At 32.9% G+C, this 23,773-nt stretch overlaps 2 protein-coding genes, 1 long non-coding RNA gene and 1 pseudogene across 3 annotated transcripts in view; 2 read left to right on the plus strand and 2 right to left on the minus strand.

The window, feature by feature from the left end:
- The first annotated feature begins 64 nt into the window (after positions 1-64).
- On the plus strand, positions 65-8,072 carry LOC110996402 (myrosinase 1-like). The gene is made up of 11 exons (XM_022264055.2): positions 65-105; positions 1,259-1,362; positions 1,542-1,689; positions 3,236-3,402; positions 4,316-4,576; positions 4,722-4,810; positions 5,618-5,762; positions 6,044-6,204; positions 6,952-7,104; positions 7,377-7,468; positions 7,894-8,072. Exons 1-11 carry the CDS (start codon positions 80-82, stop codon positions 8,015-8,017), a joined length of 1,470 nt encoding a protein of 489 aa, XP_022119747.2. The 5' UTR covers positions 65-79; the 3' UTR covers positions 8,018-8,072.
- Positions 8,073-8,916: 844 nt separating this feature from the next.
- Positions 8,917-10,371, minus strand: LOC110996383. The gene is made up of 2 exons (XR_002600286.2): positions 10,115-10,371; positions 8,917-9,127 (listed from the first exon to the last, which is right to left on the minus strand). It is a non-coding gene; the product is annotated as an uncharacterized LOC110996383 (long non-coding RNA).
- Positions 10,372-13,100: 2,729 nt separating this feature from the next.
- On the minus strand, positions 13,101-14,686 carry LOC123689175 (annotated as a pseudogene).
- Positions 14,687-16,562: 1,876 nt separating this feature from the next.
- The window catches only part of LOC110996400, a 64,821-nt gene continuing 57,610 nt past the window's right edge, over positions 16,563-23,773 (plus strand). Inside the window, exon 1 of the mRNA XM_022264053.2 lies at positions 16,563-16,686. Coding sequence (XP_022119745.2) covers positions 16,632-16,686 — 55 coding nt within the window. The 5' untranslated portion in view covers positions 16,563-16,631. The remainder of the gene's footprint in view (positions 16,687-23,773) is intronic.

The following is a 23,773-nucleotide window of genomic DNA, read 5'->3' on the forward strand; positions in this document are numbered from 1 at the left end:
CAATAGAATGAACAGCCTGTATAGTATTTTTTTTAATAAAAATGCATGAAGGCGCATTTGTCGGGAATTAGTACGGAAAATGTATCCATTAAGTGTAGTTCTCAGGTGAGTAATTTTATTATGATTAGTGTTTGAAATTAGAACACAAGAATAGTCTTTCCCTAATAGGCTGTAAGTAGTGTAAATAGATTCTTTTTTGTTTAATTGATTATAAATAGATAGATTTTAATACTAGTTCGTTTTGAGGTAGGCAAGTTTGTTATGTTCACTGATATCTCAGTGAAGAGACAATTTATGAAACCATCATAGATTCCCGACTGAAATTTTTCGATATTTTCTTTATATGAAATCCTGTCAATATTACTGAGTCTGTTTCATAGATATCTTATTGACAGACTTTAGTTTACTACTTATTTAATTTAATTTACTTTTATATTTTTAATAACAAGGTTCTGTTTTACAATGTCCGGATAAGTTCCAAATATTTATTACTTATTGGTAGGATTAACAGTATTTTTGGGTTGTACGACTGTCAAATAGCGCTATTCGTCATGAAACGCGATGTTTCTGATTCGGAACTTTTATCTTTCGAATAATTTATGTGTTGCGTAGCGTATTTGGTACTTTATCCATACATTGTGAAACAGGCCCATAATAAGATAAATCGTAAGTCTCTCTTACGCTATACAATCTTTTCTCCTAATAGTCTGAATTTGGATTAACCGTAGTAATCACAAAATTAACGAAACAGTTCTGTCGTTTGACATTTTATTTTTTGGTGTTATTTAAAAATTACAATTCTCTAGATATCCTAATTTTATTGATGAATTCGTATTTAACGATTTATTTTTGTAAAAAAACATTGGAGGCCACTTCCTGTTTATTATAACAACGGTAACTTTATCGTTAATATAAAATATATTTATTAAACCATTGTCATTTAGCAATTACTGTAAAATCTATGTTTGTAGATTAAAGTAGATTAAATCGATATTTTTTATGTAAGGTTAGATAATGCTTCATCGTGGCGAGTAAATTATAAATATATTACAAATATAATGATATTAAAACGTTTTGTTACATTGATTTAAACTATTGCAGTGTTAAGACATATTAATAGCACATACACATTATAAGCCGTTATAAAGGAATGTTTTTTACTATTTCTTGCTTTTTTATTATGACGCCTAGATGGACCATTGGGTTTCCGATTCCGGTTAGCGATAGTATCTTTTAATAAGTAATTTTTTGTTCAAAGTTTGCTGGTGGCAGCATCTGTTGCAAGCCGAAAATTTCCACCAGGATTCAAATTCGGGGCAGCAACATCGTCCTATCAGGTGGAAGGTGCCTGGAATGTTAGCGGTAAGTTGAATATAATCATTTTGTGTTTTGTAAAAACAAAGGAGAAAATTTATTATATTCTATGTATAATTCATGATATATTTTCGACCTGTTTCCATTTACTGACACATTATTAATTGTACTGAAAAAAAAGACTCGTTTAATATACTAACATAACACATTTATGGTTTATTCCATAGACAAATCACCAAGTATATGGGACACATTCACCCATGACAATCCTGATTTAATCGTCGACAGATCGAATGGTGATGTGGCTTGTGACTCGTACCACCTGTGGGAAACAGATATAGCTGTAGCCAAGGAGCTGGGCCTGCATTTTTACAGGTGAACTTATAAAGTTGTTTTTACCATAATTATTTAAAACATTACCTTGGGAACTTCAACCGAACCTATCCAGTATTTTCTCAAATTCAATTGCATTCTTCTGTAATTTTTTTAAATATATTTTGGCTAATCTATTAACCTTTAAATAAATTATTAATCAGTTTTAAGTTTTTTTATCAACGCTAAGGCGACCTACCTCCATGACTTTGCTATGCCCAAAGTCGACTATTAAAAAATCTTGAAGGGTTCTATAAAGGCGAGTTGAAGAGCAATAAAGCCTAAAGGTATTGTGCTGATTAGCTTAGCTCGGATATTTTTTTTTCTCTGCGGTAATAAGCAATCAGCCCTAAGAACGAATTTGTTATGTGGTGCTGTCATGTGGAGTGACTTCCCATTGGAAGCATCTACTAATCTTCTGCCTAGAGCTACTGCCGGTCTTCTAGTTCTAGAATATGGTGACGTTTTAGTCGACTCACATACTGTCTAATGGTGAGTTGGCGTAGCTCGGATATAAAAAATACTAAAAACTATAAAGCAATGCATAAACAATACATAATATTTATTTAATTAATAATGATTGTTATCCTTCACCGTTCGATAACTTGATTAATACTTCGATTGAATAGTTATGCGAATTTATTAATATTGTAGAGAAAATTTCTGTCATAATTATTTATTCTTTATATACTATACGCGTAGATAAATTACATTATTTTAGTCGATAATATTATATAAAAATATAGTCAGGAATACCAATTTACGCGTGAATTAACTACAAATTTTACAATTCATACATATTTATTGATTAGCTTCTAAAGTAAGCACTATATTAAACATACTCAAAAAAGCTGGCAACTGATAAGTAAAAATATATTTATAATATAAAAAAAGTCTTTCGACAAGGCGTCCCATTGAATCAGTACTATTTAATTATTGACCTTTTCAGTAATGTATTACAGGTGTATTTTTTAGTCTTATAGAAGATGAATTGAAAATAGTACTAGGTTGCCATAGCAACAGTTAGGCGAACGCAACCGCCGCATCGCATGTCGGGAAGCGGATAAGGCTCTGGTGTTACCGCATCCCGCATAAGGCCATTGTTGGTGGCGCCTTGGGGTTTTAGTGGGTATACACAATAGCGAGTCCCACATAACCCTTCCGCACCAAGCAATCGCGCCGCGGAAGGGTATGCACAATGCATTCCCCAAGTATAAAAAAGGCTACAGTGTTTCACATAATATAATATAATAAAATTTTATTGTTTCTCAAATTTTTACATCAATAAATGACACAACCCCCGTAAGTAGTCAAGAGACACTTGTGTTGGGGTTGACTCGCTACTACCCTTATCTAAACAAACTTTAACTAAATCTAAATTAACTTAATCTATGAATGCGTGTTTGTGTTTGTATGTGTGCATGTGTGTATAATAAGTTGTAATCAATAAGTTGTATTCTCTTTGAATCGTCGGTCGTTACATGCTGAGGAAGTTAATACATTTTACAATATGTACACTATTCGCAATACTCAAAAGCACTATTTTTAGATTCTCAATATCATGGCCCCGATTACTTCCCAACGGCCATTCCAATTATGTGAGCGAAGATGGGAAACGATATTACAACAATTTGATAAACGGTCTAATTGCGAATGGAATTGAACCAGTCGTCACTTTATACCATTGGGACCTACCGCAAAAGTTGCAGGACTTGGGTAATTATAAAATGGTTATTTGTACCTTAGTTGTGAGGGAGCAAACCATTATGTCGATAACATTAACCTCTTTATAAAATTGTAGATATAATAATAATTACAAACTTAAAATTATTATTGTAAATTAAAAGTAAATTACTTCACATTATTATTATTCTAACAGTTACTACTAATTCTATAGAACGTCAAAATTAATACCCACATTAGTAGTTCATGTGCGGCTTTCGGCTGAGGTCTAATGTTCAAAGGCATCCCGGGACAAAGGGAAAATAGAAAAGACTTGCTCCTACAGTGAAGGAAAACATCGGTTTTTGGACAAAAAATCTATGCAGCTGCGCCGGGCTAGCTTTGTCTTTGATTGGAAACTGTTTTTTTTATTGATAAAAAAGCTGGCCAAAGCTTGGCACATTGTTACATCGCTAAAAAAAATCACTAAATACAATTTTAAACGTGACAAACACTTATAGGCAAACATGACATACACGAAGAGATCCAACATTAAACTAAACAAAACAACTATAAAGTCAAATCAAATCGTTTATTTGCTAGAATTAGTCTTACAATTAGTTACATAAATTACAAAAATCCGCCACATATGAATAGGCATGCAAATGTCATCTTATATTTTATTTATTTATTTATTTGATCTATTGAATAACAAGAATAGTTATTAAATTTTACATTTAGAAAAAATACATTTAGAAAAATGACAGCGCAGAGTTAGTTAGACACCAATATTTGTAATAATTCTTATCTAAAAAATACAACGATTTAAACGTTAACTAAACTAAACTATTTGACAAAACAAAAAAAACACTGATAAAAAAAATAAAAATAAGAAACTAAACACCAGTTAAGATTATAAAGAAACTGTTATGATAAATACAATTGTATTGTATGTCTCTCTCTTCAGGTGGTTGGACTAATCCTGACCTAGCAAGTTGGTTTGAGGATTACGCGGAAGTCGCCTTCAGTCTTTTTGGAGATCGGGTCAAGACCTGGTTAACTTTTAACGAGCCGGTCAGCTTCTGTGATATTGCGTATGAAGCTGGAAAAACGGCACCCGGAATCACTCTACCTGGTATAGGGAATTATATATGTGCTAAGGTTGTGATGCTGGCTCATGCTAGAGCTTACAGGCTATACGATACTAAGTTCAGGCTGCGGTATCGAGGTAAGTAAAACAGTTGCCTGACTATGTGAATCTCCCTAAGTTATAAAAACCAAACCAATTCAATGTCACCCTTTTAAAGTGAAACTTTTATTACATGACGATGTAAACGTTTCACTTTAATAACTTAAACATTTATCTGATTCAGGAAAGGTTGGTCTAACGAACCAACTCCTGTGGTGTGAACCAAAGAACTCTGACGAGGTAGAGAATACAGAGCTTATGCGTAACGCTATGGTAAGTACAAAAATGATAATTATTTAATATATAAAGCAACATCTACTTAAAGTTGACGAAAATAATCTAATGAAAGTGTAGTATCGAATACATCTTAATACAATATAAATCTCCTGTCACGATATTTGTCCGCGATGGACTCCTAAACTACTTAACCGATTTTTTTTAATTATGATTGATTGATTTTAAATATGAATAAATTGGCACACCGTGAGCAGTTTGGTCTAACTTAAGAGATAGGATAGCTTAGATTTTTAATTCTAACAGATGGCGCTGTGTTAAAATATTATTAGTTATTTAAATAGAACATAATAATAATCAGTGGCACTACAACCTCTTTAGTTCTAGGCCTCAGATTTTAGAATCTGTTTCATGATCATGATGATCATGATTTAATCTAATAGGCAATTAGGTGATGAGCATCCAGTGACTGCAACACGCCGTCGACTTTTTGGGTCTAAGACATGTCGGTTTCCTCACGATGTTTCACCGTTTGATTGTTAAATGTGGACATAAAAAAAAGTCTATTGGTGTACAACCGGGGATCGAACCTACGACTCCATGGATGAGAGTCACTCGCTGAAGCCACTAGGCCAACAATGCTCCCATTATTTAGAAAATGCAGTAATAAAGAAATATAGACAAGACTAGCTGCCACCACGCACATACTGTGGGGGCTATTGCACTTTCTCATTTTACGGCACACCTTTTTTATGTACTATAAAATGTTTCTTAATTTATTTCTTGTTAAGCCCTATTCGAAATAATCTACGAGTAATTATGTCATATGGTATATAAACCTTCCAGGCATTATACTCTTATCCTATATACTCAAAGACTGGTGGGTGGCCTCCTAGTGTTGAGAAAACTATCGCCGAGAAAAGTAAAAAAGAAGGATACAGTCGATCCCGCTTGCCTTCATTCACACAGGAAGAAATTGAATTCATTAAAGGTACGTAGGAAAGTCTTTGTAGGTCAGTATTTGTTGTCATATAGACCAGGTTCTGATAAAAGAAAGTCAGCAAAAGAAATACATACACATCTTGCATATTGCAAAGTTCCGTGGCCACAAATACTAGGAGAGAAGAAAGTAAAGGAATTGAAGTAATCAAGAATAAAAGACGAAAAAGAATAAAAGAAATAACGTCAGCATGGATGGAGAAAAGAAGATCAATAAAAAATAAATGAAATTGATGTATTTAGTTGTAATTCAGCAACGAGATTTTTTTTCAGGTACATATGACTTTTTTGGTCTCAATTATTACACCTCGCGATTGGTTGAGACTGCCAAGCCAGGCGAAAAGCTCTCCTGGTTGCCACTGAAAGGCAGCACGGATCTCGGTTTGGCATTAACGGCTGATCCTAGCTGGAAGGAGGGTAATGCATGGCTGATTGTAAGTAATATATATAAGATACGTTCATTTAAAAACTACAACCTTTTCGACGTCCACAAAAATTTATTAGTATTTTCCTTTGCCATTCTGATGCCTGTTCTAGTATTACCTACGTATAAACGGTAGGTGTTTAATACTTATTAGCTTGCTCATTACGTATACCGACTTACGTTACGTATACCGGTTCGACTGCCTTCGACAGCAGCCCAGTATAACTCTGCATAGCGCTTTAGATGAAATATCTCTATTTCATCTAAAGTGCTATGCAGAGGATGATACCTCTGGAAGGTGAACAGATGACCCTCGGCAGATTTTAATGGTTGTTTGGGATATTTACTCCTCCGGATAGGACATTGGTCGAGTTGTAGAGCGTCGCAGAATATTTTGTAGCCCACTTTCTTTGTCAGCAATATTTTCAGTCGATACGCGCCGATATTTTCGAATACGATATAAATTTCTAAGCTCATTTATTTTTGCTTAATTTCTTTCTGCCAGTATTCTTAGAGGATTGGCTCTATTAAATTGAACATTGCGACATCCATTCTTATATTTGATATCTTATTTTTATTGTTGTATTTAATTTTCTCAAACACATCGATTTCAATGCCGTTATTTAAGAAAAACGGCATTAAATCTCGATGTTCTGGAGTTTGTTTTATTCAAGAAGAAATGTCGCCACGGCAATTTTAAGGACAGATCTACATAAGCTTGAGTAGAATGTTGTATTTTTTTTTATTTTGATTGCAGAGCTACCCTCCAGGTATTCGGCGTCTGTTGCTCTGGTTGAAGCAGAAGTTCGGTGATATTGAATTCAAGATTATGGAGAACGGATATTCCACTTCCGAACCCGTTATGTATGATGACGAAAGAGTAAACTACTACAAGGACCATTTGGAACAGGTTCGCTTTTGAGGTTACTTAATGAAAACTAATTTCTTTCAACTTTTTACAAGTCAAAAATATCTTTATTCATATAGGTTAACAATGTAAACATGTACACTTATGAACGTCAAAAAAAAAAACAAATGAAATTAATTGTAAATTTACATTTACAACCAGTTCTAACTTGATATACATACCAAGTATTACCTTCGTATGCGTCAAATCTATCTCCGCGAAATGAAATTACAGAAACATTCAAATTAACTTGACCACCTCTTATATACTTTAAGGTGCTTCTTGCTATAAACGAGGATAAAGTCTTTGTAACGGCATACACTGCGTGGAGCCTTCTTGACAACTATGAGTGGAATAGTGGATACACGTAAGAAAATAACACTTTTCTTTTTCTGATTATTTAATATTTAAAAAACCTTCCGTTACGGAGATTTTTGTGATGGAAAATAGTTTTTAGTTTTGTTGGGCATGTTTTTCATTTGAATTAAGTAATTCATTTTTATGTTCTATCTTTTGAAGGTTTTATCCTTATCACTCACATAAACAAGTAAAAGAGATAAAACATCCATAATAATTGGCTTATAGTTAATTTATTTATGATATATCGTTTTGAAACACTTACGAGTTTGTATTTTTGTTGCTTACACGATGAAGCCACGTTTACACTGAAATAATGATAAATATACGTAATTAATGACGTTTTTGTTCATTTCGTCAAATTCTATTGACGTTCTCGCTGGGCAATACAATTGTCTAATCTCGTAAAATGCTGCTAATTTTACTGCATTTCAGGTCAAGATTCGGCTTAGTGAACGTTGACTTTAACGATCCGATGCGCAGGCGCACCCCTAGAGCCTCCGCCAACTACTACGCAGCTGTGATAAGGAGCCACTCTCTTGACCTTAATAATCATTAATCGCGTATATGTTTAAAACAATATTATGAGCTCGTGACCTAAGATTTACCACATTGTACCTATTATAAAAAAGTTAAAAAAAATTAGTGGCGATACAACCTTTTTTTTAGGTCTTGGCCTCATATTTCTGTTTCATGATCATTTTTAAACGTCATAGATAATTACCTATCACCTAATTAGGTGATCAGCCTTCTATGCCTGACACATGCCGTCGAGTTTTTGGGCAAGACAAGCTGATTTCCGGACGAGGTTGTACCTTCACCGTTTGAGCGAATGTAAAATAAAGAATTAATAAAGTCTATAGGAAATCGAACCTACGCTGAAGCCAACACTGCTGCAAAACTATATTAACTGTTATAAAATAAATAATTCTCAATTGTTTAAAATGTTTTAATTAATTACGTAGGTAACGTACACATAAAATCCTTTGTCTTCGTTTTTGTTATACCTGAGTATTCATACAAAAATACAACATAAATCGCAACCCATCATACTCAACAACAATGGTTGTTTGTTAATCTGTGTAAATATATGCACAGTCTGCCAAATTTTCTCGTTATTTTTAAGAGCAAGTATACGCGCAGTATTTCGAAAATATTGACGCCTGCAAGAAATTAATGAGCAATCTATTAATTCAGTTTTAATGTTCGATTTTAGAACACATCTAAACGTTAAGCGCTATTAATAATGTATATATATGTCTTTAGAAGGAATAGTTTTACAGGTTTTTAATCAAAACCAGATTATTATTATTTAAGCATATGGTAATAACCTTTGCTTTTAAGCATCTAACACTCTTTCACCTAAGTTCTCTTTTAACACAATTTGGAAAAAGAAATATTTTAGCTGAAACGCTGCAGTTATCGTAATTTATTGGGGGTTTAAAATTAAACCAATTAAAAAAAAAACAAATTTTATTAAATCATCCTTGATTATAAAACTGGTGTTGAGGATTCGTGTTATTGAAGACACCGCAAAAATTATTTGTCTCCAAATCACATTTCTCCTTTGTCACTGTGGATACCTCTTCTAGGTACGGCGAGTTTGTCGTTTCAAGGATTCTTGCTGTCACACACACGAACCACATGATCGTTAGCCTCAGCAACATTCCTATAAGGTACAATGATTAGCGTTAATAACATTGTACGTGACCTTAGAGCGACAGAAACGAGACTTAGTTCGCGCTTGCCCTTATACAGAAGATACACACGTTTATAACACGAAAAATTATTCCTTTCGACAACATGGGACACTAAATTATATTTATGTTGCTATTAGTAATTGTGTATTGATTTGGTGTGTTTATAATTTAATGTTTAGGATTGTTTTTGATGAGGCAACAAGTGGTATTAGTTACGTGTTTATGCGCCTGTTTGTCTTACTGAAACGAACAGATTCATTAATATATTTTCTTATTTTGTTTATAATATATTCTTAAGTAAGTTTTCTAACTCTAAGAATAGAAAAAAAAAGAAAGAAAGAAAGAAATAATGATTCGTAACACTGTTTATGAGAAATTATTATTTTTTAATTCATATTTATATATGGTTTTACATAACTATGATACGTATCCAAAGTGCTCTTTATTTAATACGATATTTTACTCTTTGAAGGGTTTGATAGTAAAATTTTTGGCTTGGATATTTTTTGTAATTCGTTTCTATTTTGATCAACTCCTGTTCGCCCAAGGTCAACAGCGTTATACAGGCTCTTAAAATATTTTAAAAAGTATGTAAAGAACAAAGTAATCGTACAATTTTGAAATTGTTTTAATTAACAATTATTAATTCCGTTTCAAGAAGTTATCTAAATTAAATTTTACGTTTCCTAATTTATCGTTATATTATATACCTTGACAGAATCTAGAAAAGTCAAATTAAATTGTTTTGTGATAATTAAATTATGATTTATAACTAAATATGAAGGTTATGTAGTTAGACATCAATGTCTGTATATATGAACAAGAAAAAAATCAGCAAGCCATACTTTAAAAACGTCAAACTGATACAACAAAATATAATAATAAATATATGTATAAAACCAATTGTTACCAGTTAAATGAAATCTAAACATATTAGGTAGTTTTAAAATACGTACCTAAGAAACACAAATAACAACACAAGGGACAAACTACGTTGAGTGTATGAGTCACGGCTTAGTCACAATATCATTGCATTATCAACTGTTTCCTGTACTAAAGTTTCAAACACTTTTTGGAAACATGGACAACTATTCGGCAAATATAAACGGAAATGACTTTTATCATAATTTCCAACTAGTGTCGTACTAGACATTCTGGCTTGCCGCTTATTGCTTGGGCAAAGCGTTTGATATAGACAGGAGTGGATCGTCTGTCTGACTGCATCCATATGGAATGTACACATATGCTCATTGCTTGCGAAAAAAATACGACAAAACCAGCACTATTTTCGACTGTTTATAAGAATTGTTATTAAACTCAGCGCCATCTATCCATCATTTCAAATAAAGCAATGAATAAAAAATGTTTGTAACTTGTGTAACTTACAGCTACTTCTGATAGATGGCGTTATTAAAGTGGCAAACTAAAATAATAGCAAACAAAAAAATATGAAGTGATAATGAGAGTGAAAATAAATAATCACCTTATATTCATCTTACCATAATGTATTAAAAAGGAGAAAAAACGTAGTCTATGACAACGATATAACTGCCACCTTGTGGCTGTTTACAAATACGATAGCACTCCATTAAACTAACTTCGTTGCAGTAAGGATTAATTATAAAACTAGCTGCTCTCACGAACTTCGTTTTTCTTAATTGCTTATCTACCTTTTTAGTACATCGAACATGCAGAATGCTATCCCAGTTCGATTTCCCGGAATGAACACTTTTTTGGATTTTCTGTCTTTTTTATTTTTTTATTAATTTTTTAAATTCAGATTCAAAATCATATATTTATATAGGTAAACATATATTTATATACACAATGTACACCTATGAACGTCAAAAACAGAAATGTATATGAAACGCTTTTACTGCCAGTTCTTAAATCTGGGCGATAGAACCGAAGAGAAGAACTGGCAATAAACTCTCCGCCACTCTTTTTAATCGCCAAATTTTTGTTTTACACAACGTTTATAAGGAGCAACCCTTACGTTACACGATGTTCCATGTGACATCTTAAGTAATTAATGATAATAAAACTAATTAAAAACAAAGATTTGTCCTCTATAAGCATGAGGGTTGGTTAAATAAGAGCACGCACTTACATTCTCGTAGTCGAAATAACTAATACCATCGCATACACGAATTCAAGTACGACCAGTCACCACACGTATTTTATTTATTTATTTTTATAGAACCGGGGGCAAACGGGCAGGAGGCTCACCTGATGTTAAGTGATACCGCCGCCCATGGACACTCTCAATGCCAGAGGGCTCGCGAGTGCGTTGCCGACCTTTTAAGAATTGGTACGCTCTTTTCTTGAAGGACCCCAAGTCGAATTGGTTCGGAAATACTTCAGTGGGCAGCTGGTTCCACAAAGTGGTGGTGGCAAATCATCGCTATGCCGCAGTCGTCTGGCGAGTACCGCGCAGAGGCGTACAAAGAGCTTTCCTTGAGTGAAGCAAATAATAATAATAATATTTTTTTTTTCACAAAAACTTACAAACCTTCATACATGATATGTTACAATAATATATCTAAATAATTGTCATTCTTCTTTGGACTCGCGAGTTTTGTTATCCTATATTCCTATTCTATTCCTAATCCAATATCCCTACCAGCACGAACTTTACAGTGCTTGTAATTTCGCCAAGTATTTGCAATGAATATGATCTTAGTTCAACATCTTTAACGCATAAATTTTCTATGCAATGAATTTAGTTTTCATAAATTATTTTTCAAACATATGTTCGTGCGTTCGTTAAGTTCCAAATTCCCCGGAAAGTTGCAAAATTTTTAATTTAAAAATGTATATATATGTAATATAATCAAATTCTCGAAAGAAATTAATCAAACAAAAATAATTTTGTCTATTTTTCATTCTTGATTAAACTAACTTACCAACCCCAAATTTTTTTCTCCTTGCCAAGAATTAAATCCAAGCTCTTCAAGGCCTGCCTACAACCGGACGGATGCGGTAGCAAGAACGTAGGTTACGTTTATTCCAAAACCATAACAGATATTAGGACGGATTAAAATTAATGCCAAAATAAAACGATATGATAGCAATTACATTCAAAATCATTTAAAACGACATACCGGTTATATTGACTAAAATCAAAGGTCCCGGCTGAATTCTATTGTATTACGTACTTTGTAACAACTTCATCGGTTGTTACGACTCTCGATTTTTAGGACCTATCTATTATACCCATATAGTAGTCCCTTCTATTTTGTTATAATAGATTTTAACTGTATGTAGTTCTTTATTAGGGCTTAAGCAGTACGTGTTACTAAAAGCATTTTTTAGCTAGGAACTGGTCTAACATACATAGCTGCAGTAAAAAATTTCAACCATACAGACAATTATATATTTCATTGTTAAACTTTAACATTATTTACTCTTTTTTTTTTTTTTTTCATTTTATGGTATTAGTTATATATATAACTTTATGTCAATTTCAAGTAAAATTATTTACTCTTTCTCGATCCAGTTACACATTACATCTATATATAATAATAATAAACCTTTTATTTCATGCAATTTTTTCAGGTTACATGTGTAGTTTTAAGAAAGAAAGAAATAATAGTAAAGACATTAATTACACTTGTTTCCAATTAATTTAGAAAATAGTTTAAATGTATAACTAGGTTTGTTTTGCATGAACCCCTCCTCAAGTGAAGGTGAAGGCCTCCTCTAAAGAACTCCATGAGTCTCTATCTTGAGCTATTTGCGGCCAGCAGGTACCAGCTGTTTTTATCAGCTCGTCTGCCCATCTTGTGAGCGGTCTGCCTTTGGGACGTTTGCCGATTGGACCTTTCCACGTTGTTACCCTGTTAGTCCATCTCTCGTCCTTTAACCTCGCTACGTGCCCAGCCCACTTCCATTTCAATTTCTTAGCGTAAGTGCTTCGCTAAGTTCAATTAGGCGTTCGTAGGTAGATAAAGTTCTGACGTTGTAAGATAATATGTAGAGCTGGTCTTTCTTCTTTTTAGTTGAGTTAAGTATTTCTAGGGATTTAGTTTCTTTCGTTGAAGAATGTTGAAGTTTTTTCTTTAGAGGGTTTTGGTCTTGATCTTCCACGGTGACCAGCCGGGTTGGAAGATGGTTTTCGTCGTTTAGTTGAAATTTATTAGATGTTGTATCTTTGAGGGAGGGGATTGTTAATTGCTATGAGTGTAAGCTACTGGCTGTTTTGTCGTTGATTTGTTTATTGGCGTTATTTTTCGCTAGGTAGCTTAGTATGCTTGGTTTTAGAATTCCTTCTGAGACACTGTTTGATCGAGGTAAAGATGGGTTGGATTGGTTTATTTTGTTTTTCTTGGTGGCTCTCGTGTTGTTACCAACTAGTCCTTGAGACTTGGGATCTGACTCTGGTGAATTCGCCAGTGATCTTTTGTTGTTTGATTTTAGTACAATGAGTTTATCGTATTTTATTGTGACTTTATTTCCTTTCTCACGCTCTTTATTCGCTTCTTCTTGTAATTCTTTCCTTTTTTCCAATATGTATTTAGGGTAGTCTTCGTTCAAATAGTATTGGGTATCTTTCAATAATCTTTTTTGCTTGAGAATACTGACCTTTAAACCAAGGGTAGAAAAAGTCACCTTTATTGGCCGGGGTTTATCACCTTTCTTTCCCAGTCTCTTTGTTTCCTGAATATCTCGGCAATTCAGTTTTAAGGACAGTTTTTCATTTATAAAGTGCAATATATTGTTCTCCAAGCTATGGTACGACGTCTCGTCCTCTTCAATACCGAAGAAAATTATATTTCTTTGTCTTGCTTGTTTTTCCATAAATTGAATTCTTTTTTCTTGTTGTTCAACTTTTTCATTCAAGATCTGGTGTTTTCCTTCCAGAATTGTAAATTTTTCTTCTAGTTTGTTGGTTATGTTATGTGTTATTTGTTCTGTCACCCTTTCACCATTTTTCTGAATTTCAATTTTTTGTGCGTTCAGTTCTTTTTGGATATTTTCTAAAGCTTTCATAATTTCCTCCATGGTGACTATTTTTGTTTTGATACTCGTGGCGCCCTCTAGTAGGACTGGGTAGTATTATTTGATCTGTTGTACGCTCTGTAGCGAACAAGTCTAGTCGAAGGTAGTGCGTTTCTTTTCAAATAGATGGCGCTGTACTACAATTCTTTATTCTATGACAAGGGAAGTTGCAGATTCATTCAGGTGTGAGGTTATGTTTCTCAAAAAACGAGATAATTTTCACCATCCACTATTTATTTGCACTCCGGGTCTTCGGCACTTTCATAAGTTAGCACTGGTACAGTTTAAGTTCTTGGATTAGCGAGAGTAGACTTGAAGAGCTTCGAAATTGTTGTTTCTTTACACTTCAGATTTTTGTGGATTTTTCTGTATTATTCGTTAACTTAGAGTCTTGCCTTCACTATATAGACTTAATCACTAGTTTATAGTCATTTGTACGATTTTGTTATCACTAAATTCACTTTTATTATAATTTTTAGTAACTTTTTATACGGACTGTGTTGTTTACCGCGTCTCAGTAGCGCCCTCCCTCCTCCTCTAAGCTACCTCCATCTATATATATAAAAGAAAGTCGTGTTAGTTACACCACTTATAACTCAAGAACGAAAGAACAGATTTGAGTGAAAATTGGTATGGAGGTAGCTTAGAGCCAGGAGACGGACATAGGATACTTTTTATCCCGTTCGACAGCGTTCCCGTGGGACTTGACATGAAACGTCAGTCACTATAAAAAGTGGTATAACAAATAAGAATCAGACTTGGAATAATAAAACGCAAATGATAGCTATGTAATTGACGTATAATGACAGCTATGTAATGACGTATATATGACAATTTGATATTTGTAAGAAATCAATATTCAAAATATTTCTATTAAATAAATACGTTTAATTATTTTTACAATTTACAATTTAATTATAATGATAGTGCTATTGCCCATTCGTATAAACAGTGAAGAGAACTATAAAACTCGGTATTGTCGTATGTATACAGTTCATCCAAAGAATGATGAATGTTTCTATTTGTTGTTGTTGTCGAATGACGCATTTAATCGAGTATTGGAACGGGAACGTGAATATGATCACCAGGAATTAGATTTAGTAGTTCAAACGAATGTACCCCTGTTGAAATACCAACAAAAGGAAGTTTATGATACTTTAATGAAGGCAAACGATGATGAAAATGGTGGATTATATTTCCTAGATGCCCTTGGTGGAACTGGCAAGACATTCCTCATGTCATTAGTTTTAGCAACTGTTCGGGCGAGATCCAACATAGCGGTTGCAGTTGCTTCTTCTGAAATAGCAGCCACATTGTTAGAAGGATGCCGTACGGCTCATTCAGAATTAAAATTACCGTTAAATCTTCAAACTATTGGAGAACCAACGTGTAATATTGCAAAACACTCAGCAATGGCCAAAGTTTTAGCGGCATCGAAAATCATCATCTGGGACGAATGCACAATGGCGCATAAACGTGCATTGGAAGCACTTAACCGAACATTAAAAGATTTACGAAATGAATCGAGATGTTTTGGAGGAGCAATGATTTTACTGTCTGGCGATTTCCGCCAAATACTGCCAGTAATTCCAAGATCTACGGCTGTCGACGAAAAACGCTTGCCTCAAATCGTCAAATCTATGGCGCTATGTGACGAAACTGCAGCTGACAACAAACATGAGAGTTACATTGCTTACTGATAAAAAAGAAGAAAAAGAATAACGATGTAGATGACCTGAACTACATAATGGTATGCGTTTGGTGGTTAGAAAATTGAAGAACAATGTAATTTACGCTACGATAATGATAGGAAAATTCAAAGGTGAGGAAGTTCTTATTCCGAGGATCCCGATGATCCCAACCGATATGCCGTTTGAATTTAAAAGACTTCAATTTCCGATACGTCTTGCATTTGCCATGACCATCAACAAATCACAAGGCCAATCCTTAAAAGTTTGTGGTTTAAATCTAGAACATTCATGTTTTTCCCATGGTCAATTATACGTGGCATGTTCACGGGTCGGAAGACCATCAGCGTTGTTTGTTTTTGCGCCTGATAATAAAACAAAAAATGAAAAAATGTGTATCACAAGGTACTTAAGTGAAGAGCAACCTATGTACTAAAATACAGAAATAATAATGAATGATTAATGTAGGTATTTAATTTTTTTGTATTTTTTCCAATAAAAAAACCCAAACTGCTTATTTATTGCCATTAAGGCGGAACAAAGTTCGCCAGGTCAGCTAGTTTATATTATAAAGCTCTGCGATAATCTTTTAGGGAATTTCGTCGTCTAATCTTTCAATTTGATCAATTTTATTACAAATCACGTATAGGCTAAGCATCGCCCGCCGTCTATACATTATATAACATTTTTCCCAGGGCTGGGAGAGAGGGGCCACACGTCTATACACCGCCAACGCGTCCGCACGCGCGCCATGTTGTAATCTTGTGTTCTGTGCACGAGAAAAATGTCAAAATACAAGTTTTTAATTGTTCTTCTATTCTCTGTGGTCCTGGTTGCTGGTGAGTTATTCTCTTTTATAACAGTAAACGATGTGTTTGGCTGTGATTGATTGCTTTACCCTTTCGTGATTTATTTGTTGTTTCTCCTGAACAACAATGTAGACAATTAATATTTTTACCTAGAAGCTTTAGTTGGCTAAATGAACATCAAAATAACGCTAAAATCCATACTATTTATAATTGTTGTTTTCTTTTTATTTTATTCCTTGTCATATAGGTAAAGGTCATGGTTATTTAATTTTCAATTGATCAGTGTTTAATTAAATTACGTTTTATTTAATTTCTTATTGATTTAACACATTATCTGAAATAGCTGAATTTTGTGTTTGAATTAGAAGAACAATTTACAATTTAAGACACTAAATATATGTAACTTAACTACTTTAACCTACATTTAAATGAAATAAAAAAAATTAAAAAATAAAGTCACGTAAATTAAAACATTTTTAATAATGAATAATAATATATATACAACTTTAAAAAATGAATAATATATTATTAAAAATATTTTAATTTACGTGACTTTTTTTTACTTTATTTATACATATATATATATATGCGTTTACTGTATTAAATAAACACAAATATTTCTTTATTTTAAGAAGCTTAAAAATAAATACTAAATAAACAAATAAAAAATGTTCTTACATCTCGTCGACTCGCCTAAATAATAGTAGTATTAAGACATTTTGGATCGAAATTTATTTTCAAGTATGTACATAGAAGGAAAGAAAAAGACAAACCGTGGCGCATTTTATTTGATTGAAATTACGTCTAAAAGGAAGCTTATATCTCGAAACACGAGCATCTGCTAGGAATAAGTTTTAAGAAAAGTATATCCATTTTGAAATCTCGTACTTTAAACTAACCGTAACCAGTTTTCCTTTAGTGTATTTCTTTGGAAAATAACTTACCTTTATTTATAGCAGTTGTATTTTAAAGATACATTAATTTTAATTGCGTTTGTTACGTAAATTTAAAATGTGTACTGTTTTGTCATTTCCATTCAGATCATATAAATTAAAAAAAAACACAATAAGAATATTCTTATATATCATAGATAATTAAGTTAATACTACTCTGACGTCCCGGTTTCGTATAATATAATTAAACCATCTTAATGAATTGTAGATTGTGAAACCGCAGTAAATTCCTTTTTGAAATTTTCGTGAACAAACATGGTGAATGACTTTTTCCTACATAAAATAGGTAATATGTAATAAGACACATGCTGTCATCGACGTTTTTGTAGGCATTATCGGGCTCAACAACTTTTCTCTAGTGCTCTATCATATATCTCTCATCGTTAAGGCAGCGTTCGTAAGAAACGATTTCGTTCGACGGTTTTTTCTCAGACGTACTTGCCAAACACGACTACCACGAAAAAGACTTCGAATCAAAAGAATCGGGTTAAAACATAGCTTATCTAACACATACATGGCATTCTACTGGTAAGTCAATTTACAAAACAGTTAAGTAGATCAAGAGATTTTTATGGGTCAGGACGCAAACGAGCAGGTTTTTGGCAGCACTTTAAATGAAGTGACAACCGCCGCTCATGGACCCCTGCAACGCCGGGGGTTAGCTGGTGTATTTCTGACATTTCAGGGAAAGGAACGCTCTTTGCTAAAGGCCACTAAGTCATATTGGTTCGAAAATACCTCTACTATTCGCATTACCCCTTACAACCTCCCAAATTTTATCTCTTCATAATATTAGTGTGGGTCTTGTAATGCTCCAGTGAGGAATGGAGTGGATACATTTGTGTCTGTATAATAATATATATCTTTAAAGGCAAGAAGGCTTTGAGTGCCTGACACTGACCGATTTCCTTTATTTTGCCATAATTTTCCTCACAATATTTTCCTTTACCTTACGAGCATAATTAGTAATATATAAAAACATTTTATTTACGGTTAGAATAACTTTATTTCTCATAGGAATTAAAAAAAAAAACATTCGCTTACTGAGAAAAAAACATTACAAGAGACTAAATAATTATTACTAGAACGCACAGAAGGTACCTATACAAAAATTCAAAAACAAATACAGTAACAAAAATGCAGGTAGACACAATTATTATTTGGCAGGCTTTTCAAAAAAAAGCGTTGTATGCTTTTAGACCCAAAAAATATTGCATGTTAAGTATGTCATTCTAATGAATGGATTTCGCTCAGCTATACTTTAAATTAAATCAATATAATTGTATCAAATATTCATATTGTTGAGATGAAAATAGAACAAAAAAAAAAAAATTGTGGTGAATATTTACAGCTACGCCCTGCAATTGATACGGCGTAGCACTCTCGTAGATTTTTAGTTCGTAGCACTGTTACAATGTAGCGTAAGGTATAAGAGCTACGATATCACTTCCCGGTTTTTCATATAGACACATTGGTTTGAGTGCGACTTTCAACCCCTTGGTGCAATCGATTTTTTTTACAATAAATAACTTTTATTGTGAGTCCAATCAAAACCTAATTTGTAAATATACATGACATAATGTTTCTTATTATCATCAAAAAATATTAAATCGGGCTTGTTCATAAATGTCCTCAAATCATAGACGTCAAACGGACTAAAAGAAGTAGCAATGCTGTCAAACTCCTCAATAACTCAGTTTTTTGTTAACTCTTTTAACCATCTTGCATATTAGTATATACAGGAATCGGATCATTGTTGGAAACGTAATTCAGGTATAATTTTATTCCGTTTTATTAATTTTGATATTCTTACATGGCTATAATTTAAAAAATACCCACCGCTTGTTGCATCGTAACTAAATATTATTATAAAATAGAAAAACGCGTTAAACTTCTATCAGCTATAGGGTTGATGAAATACGCACTGTGGAAACAACATACATACATATTGTATCAAGATAAATCAAGGGAGAAATAATTAAGGAACACCACAATATTAGCATATGACCCAAAAGTCGACGATAAGCACAGGAGGTGGATTACCTAGTTACCTATACTGAGAAAATTTGTTCGTTAATTATTAAATTGTTTTAAGCCCTGAAGCTAAATAAATACTCAAACTTCTACACCTTTCTTGATATTTTTAGACTTAGATATTTAACGAAAACTCTTTTTTACCGGATTGAAGCTATGTATTATTGTAAACTAATTATTATTTAACGTAATTTTAAATTTATCTGACGTGGTCACCGTGACCACGTTTGCTGTAAAGCGCTCGAAATCCATTCAATCCGGTAAAAAAGTATTTTCTTTAAATGTATTAAAGTTATGTTAATAAAAGACAACTTATTCGATTACTAAAGCTCTACCAAACCAAAACAATAATTATTTTGTCAGGAATCGAACGCAGGTTACGTGGAAGTGTCATGCAAGCAACCTATTGATTTAAATACCCCACTCACTTTTAAATTTAATGTTTTTATGCATGTATAATCAGAACCGGAATCAATATTATATAATACTAGCGGACCCGACAAACTTCGTTCAGTCAAAAAGATTTGGATTGTGGCAGTTTTTTGTTCCTACCTATTTTATAATATATTTATTAAAATATTCTATTATAGGAACCTCTCTGTCAAATTATGACAAAAAAGAGACAGCAGTAATTTTTTAATTCCATATTTTTTTAAATATAAGTAGAACAGGGGGCAAAAGGGCAGGAGGCTCACCTAAATTAATTATAACTATTATAAAAAGTCTCAAAATTTATAAATATATTTTATATTATAAACATTATGTTTCATTTATTTCATTGTAGGTGTATTGCAAAAACACTTTAAAAAAATTGTTTTTTAAAGTGACTCATTAACCATAATAATATATACACTTACAACGCACGCAGTACATAAATCTAATACGACATTAATTATTGTTTCCGAAGACAATGCAATGATATACATGGTTCCGGTGAAATAAACTATGCAGGAACAAACATTGCACGCGATAATTTGTAATATATACTACTGGTTTTATGACTATTGAATAGAATGAATATTGCCACTTATGTTTTTATGGGATGGGAAGTAAATAAGCAGGCTCATTCTAAGTGAGTCTCTGAAATCTGCCCTCCATGGATACCATGGACTAGCGGGTGTGTAGCTAACCATTCAGATGTACGCTCTTTTTTTATAGAACAGGGCACAATGGACACTCTCCATGCTAGAGGGCTCGCGAGTTGCCGGCCTTTTAGAAATTGGTACGCTCTTTTCTTGAAGGACCCTAAGTCAAGAAATACTTCAGTGGGCAGCTGGTTCCACATAGTAGTGGTGCTCGGCACAAACTGTCTAGAATAACGCTCAGTTGTGGAACGGCGGATGGCGGAAAATCTTTTCTTGAAGACCCCTAAGAATCGGTCTGTTCGGTTCGAAAATACGTCTAGCAGCTCGTTCCACAAAAAGATGTGGGGCGGAAAGTATATAAGTATGTTAGGGACCGCCCGTTGTCGAGTCGGAAAGCAAAGTATGTCCAATTCTGCCTCGACGGCTGATGATGGAATTCTACTGCAATGTGTTTTAAATAAAAAAATTTAAAGAATATTTTTTTTATTTATAAATTAAAAGTTGATCTAGATCTCAAATCAGGGGAAGACAAAATGTCAAAGTATATGTCAAAATAATATTAACAAAATTGTCGAGTTTTCGGTCGACAAAATTTTTACACCTCACACCTCACAGAAGTTATTATGATGTAAAATTTTGTAATACAATAACCCATGTTGTCTCGATCCTCCTTACTTTTCACGCCGTTATAAGTAATTTCATTTAATTGGCCTTTTCACCATGTTATAATATGTAATATATAGCGAGCTAAAATAGAATTGGTTAGATATATATGCGTGTTGTACTATCTTCTTCATATATACCATATGATCTTATCAAGCTTAAATAACCCGTAAAGTTAATAGAACGCATCTATGATAAGAGTCAAGCGTATACTGGACCGAAATCAGGCTTTGTTTAGATAGGAATCGGGATAAGTTTATTTTGTATCTTCTAACTCTAACTTGTAATTTATTCCCTACGTATTCGGAATTTATTCATAGTGTATTGAACTATGAATAAATTCCGAATTAACATATCTTTTAAATAAATTATTTATTTACAATATATATTTTGTTATTTTCTAGACGTGGACTGGAAATTACAGTATGAGTTTGCGATTTGTAAACTGTAATAATTCAACTAGATACTATAAAATTAAGAGGTACAAATGTATTAAAATATAATGTAGGATAGAACCTTAAAGTACCTGTAATTACGTATTACTAAAGTTGACTTTTAATCATTAAGAATTAAGACACGGCACTATAAACCTCCATTACTTAAGGGATCTTATAACACTTTTAGAAAGTGACATGAGACAAATGACATAAGGAGCTATTTGAGAATCTTAAGTAAAAGTGAACCGTAAATTCAAATCAAGATATCTTCATCACCTGAGCATATAGTTGAATTATTAATTTGGTGGCACGGTGAAGGAAAACATAATGAGGAGACCGACATGTCTTAGACCCAAAAAGTCGACGACGTGTGTCAGGCACTGGAGGCTGATAACCTACTTGCCTATTAGATTTAAATATGATCATGAAACAGATTCAGAAATCTAAGGCCAAGACCTAAAGATGTTGTAGCGCCACTGATTTTTTTTAGAAACATTTATATACTTTAGTATACTTATTTTTATAGAACCTTCATACCGTTACATCCACCCGACCAAAGGCTCTTTTGTGATAGTAATATTCGAGAAAACACTTGTAATTCACAAACTTTAAGTTTCGTAAGTTGTTCTAACGTGTCCTTTGGGGGATGTTACATTAAGTATGCTACAAAAAAGTTCTTGATTTTATTTTCTTGAATATTTTTCGCAGAAAGGTCCAGTTTATGTACCTATAAAACTGAACCGTTAATGAAAAATCCCATAACAGATATCAAAAACCTTCTTAAGTTAAATTCTTATTTTGTTAATGTTTGTTCTGTTTCCGTTCGTATTATACGATTTATCAGGTCTGTTATGTTTTGTGTCTTAAGAATAACATTTACTCTATAGTTTCTGCAAATAAATAAATAATCTCTGAGTTTAAACTATAAATGACACAAGTATCTTTTCATGTTGTATCAGTTAAGTTTTAATATCGTATCGTACTTTCAAAAATCGCTAAATAAAACACTAAAAGTATTTAAAGACAATATAACCTTTACAGATACATAATCAAATTTTGAATTGTAATTGCACAAATAGAAACGATTCCACGCGGAATAGAATATTACATTAATGGTGACAGATGAACCGGATGAACGTTGCCGGGTAACCGGGTATACACCAAGGAGTTATCCGGTTTAAGCCATGTTATAGTACGTGCGTGATAAATGACATTTCAAATTTCGATGTTAGAATTGGAAGGTAAAATTGTGTTAGTAATAGGACAGCTAATTATTTTTTAAATTACCGTTCTTTAGAATTTCCTCAAATAGAAAGAAAATTGTGATCTCATTCAATCACATTTCCATTCAGACGACAGTACAATTTCGTTTTATCTCTTAAGTCTAATTCTGATACAATTTTAACGATTTGGGGTGACAAAGTCTCGTCATTATAATGTTTAATAATTAATGTATAATATTGTTTTTTAAAATGTAATTTAAATTTAAACTTATCTATCTTTCATAAATTTAGGTAATTTTAGTGTATTTTGTGTTTTTTCCTTTGTATTTTCTTAAAACCATTGATTTTTTTTTACTTTTTCTATTCTTCTATATTTTTAATATTTTTGAATTGTTTCTCTGACGTGGGTCTTGCTCTAGTACTGTAAGCCTCTTTGTCATAGCCATTTGCTGATGTTGAAGCAATAGCTGAATCTTTATCTCCAAGGGGCAGGTAAACACTAGTGCATATTTGTGTGAGCAAATTTCTGTCACCGTTAATAACTTTTTATTTTACAGAATAATATAAATCTTGGTATATAACATTTGAAAACCACTGTTTGTGTCTTTTTATTAATGGAGCAGTTAGGAGAGCAACAAATACGTAAAAAAATATTAATTCAACTTGATTAACGTCAGGATAAATTGTCTAAATGTTAGTCTAATTTGGGGTGTCAGTATAGC

The sequence above is a fragment of the Pieris rapae genome, chromosome 5 (genome assembly GCF_905147795.1).
Source record: "Pieris rapae chromosome 5, ilPieRapa1.1, whole genome shotgun sequence".
NCBI classification, from domain to species: Eukaryota; Metazoa; Arthropoda; class Insecta; order Lepidoptera; family Pieridae; genus Pieris; species Pieris rapae.

What these genes read in the sequence shown, in the direction of transcription:
- LOC110996402 (XM_022264055.2), top strand. Translation starts at nt 80, where the DNA reads ATGTATCCATTAAGTGTAGTTCTCAG. An exon ending in AGGTGCCTGGAATGTTAGCG is followed by an intron (nt 1,363 to 1,541) that starts GTAAGTTGAATA and finishes TTTATTCCATAG; the next exon opens with ACAAATCACCAAGTATATGG. An exon ending in GTTCAGGCTGCGGTATCGAG is followed by an intron (nt 4,577 to 4,721) that starts GTAAGTAAAACA and finishes TATCTGATTCAG; the next exon opens with GAAAGGTTGGTCTAACGAAC.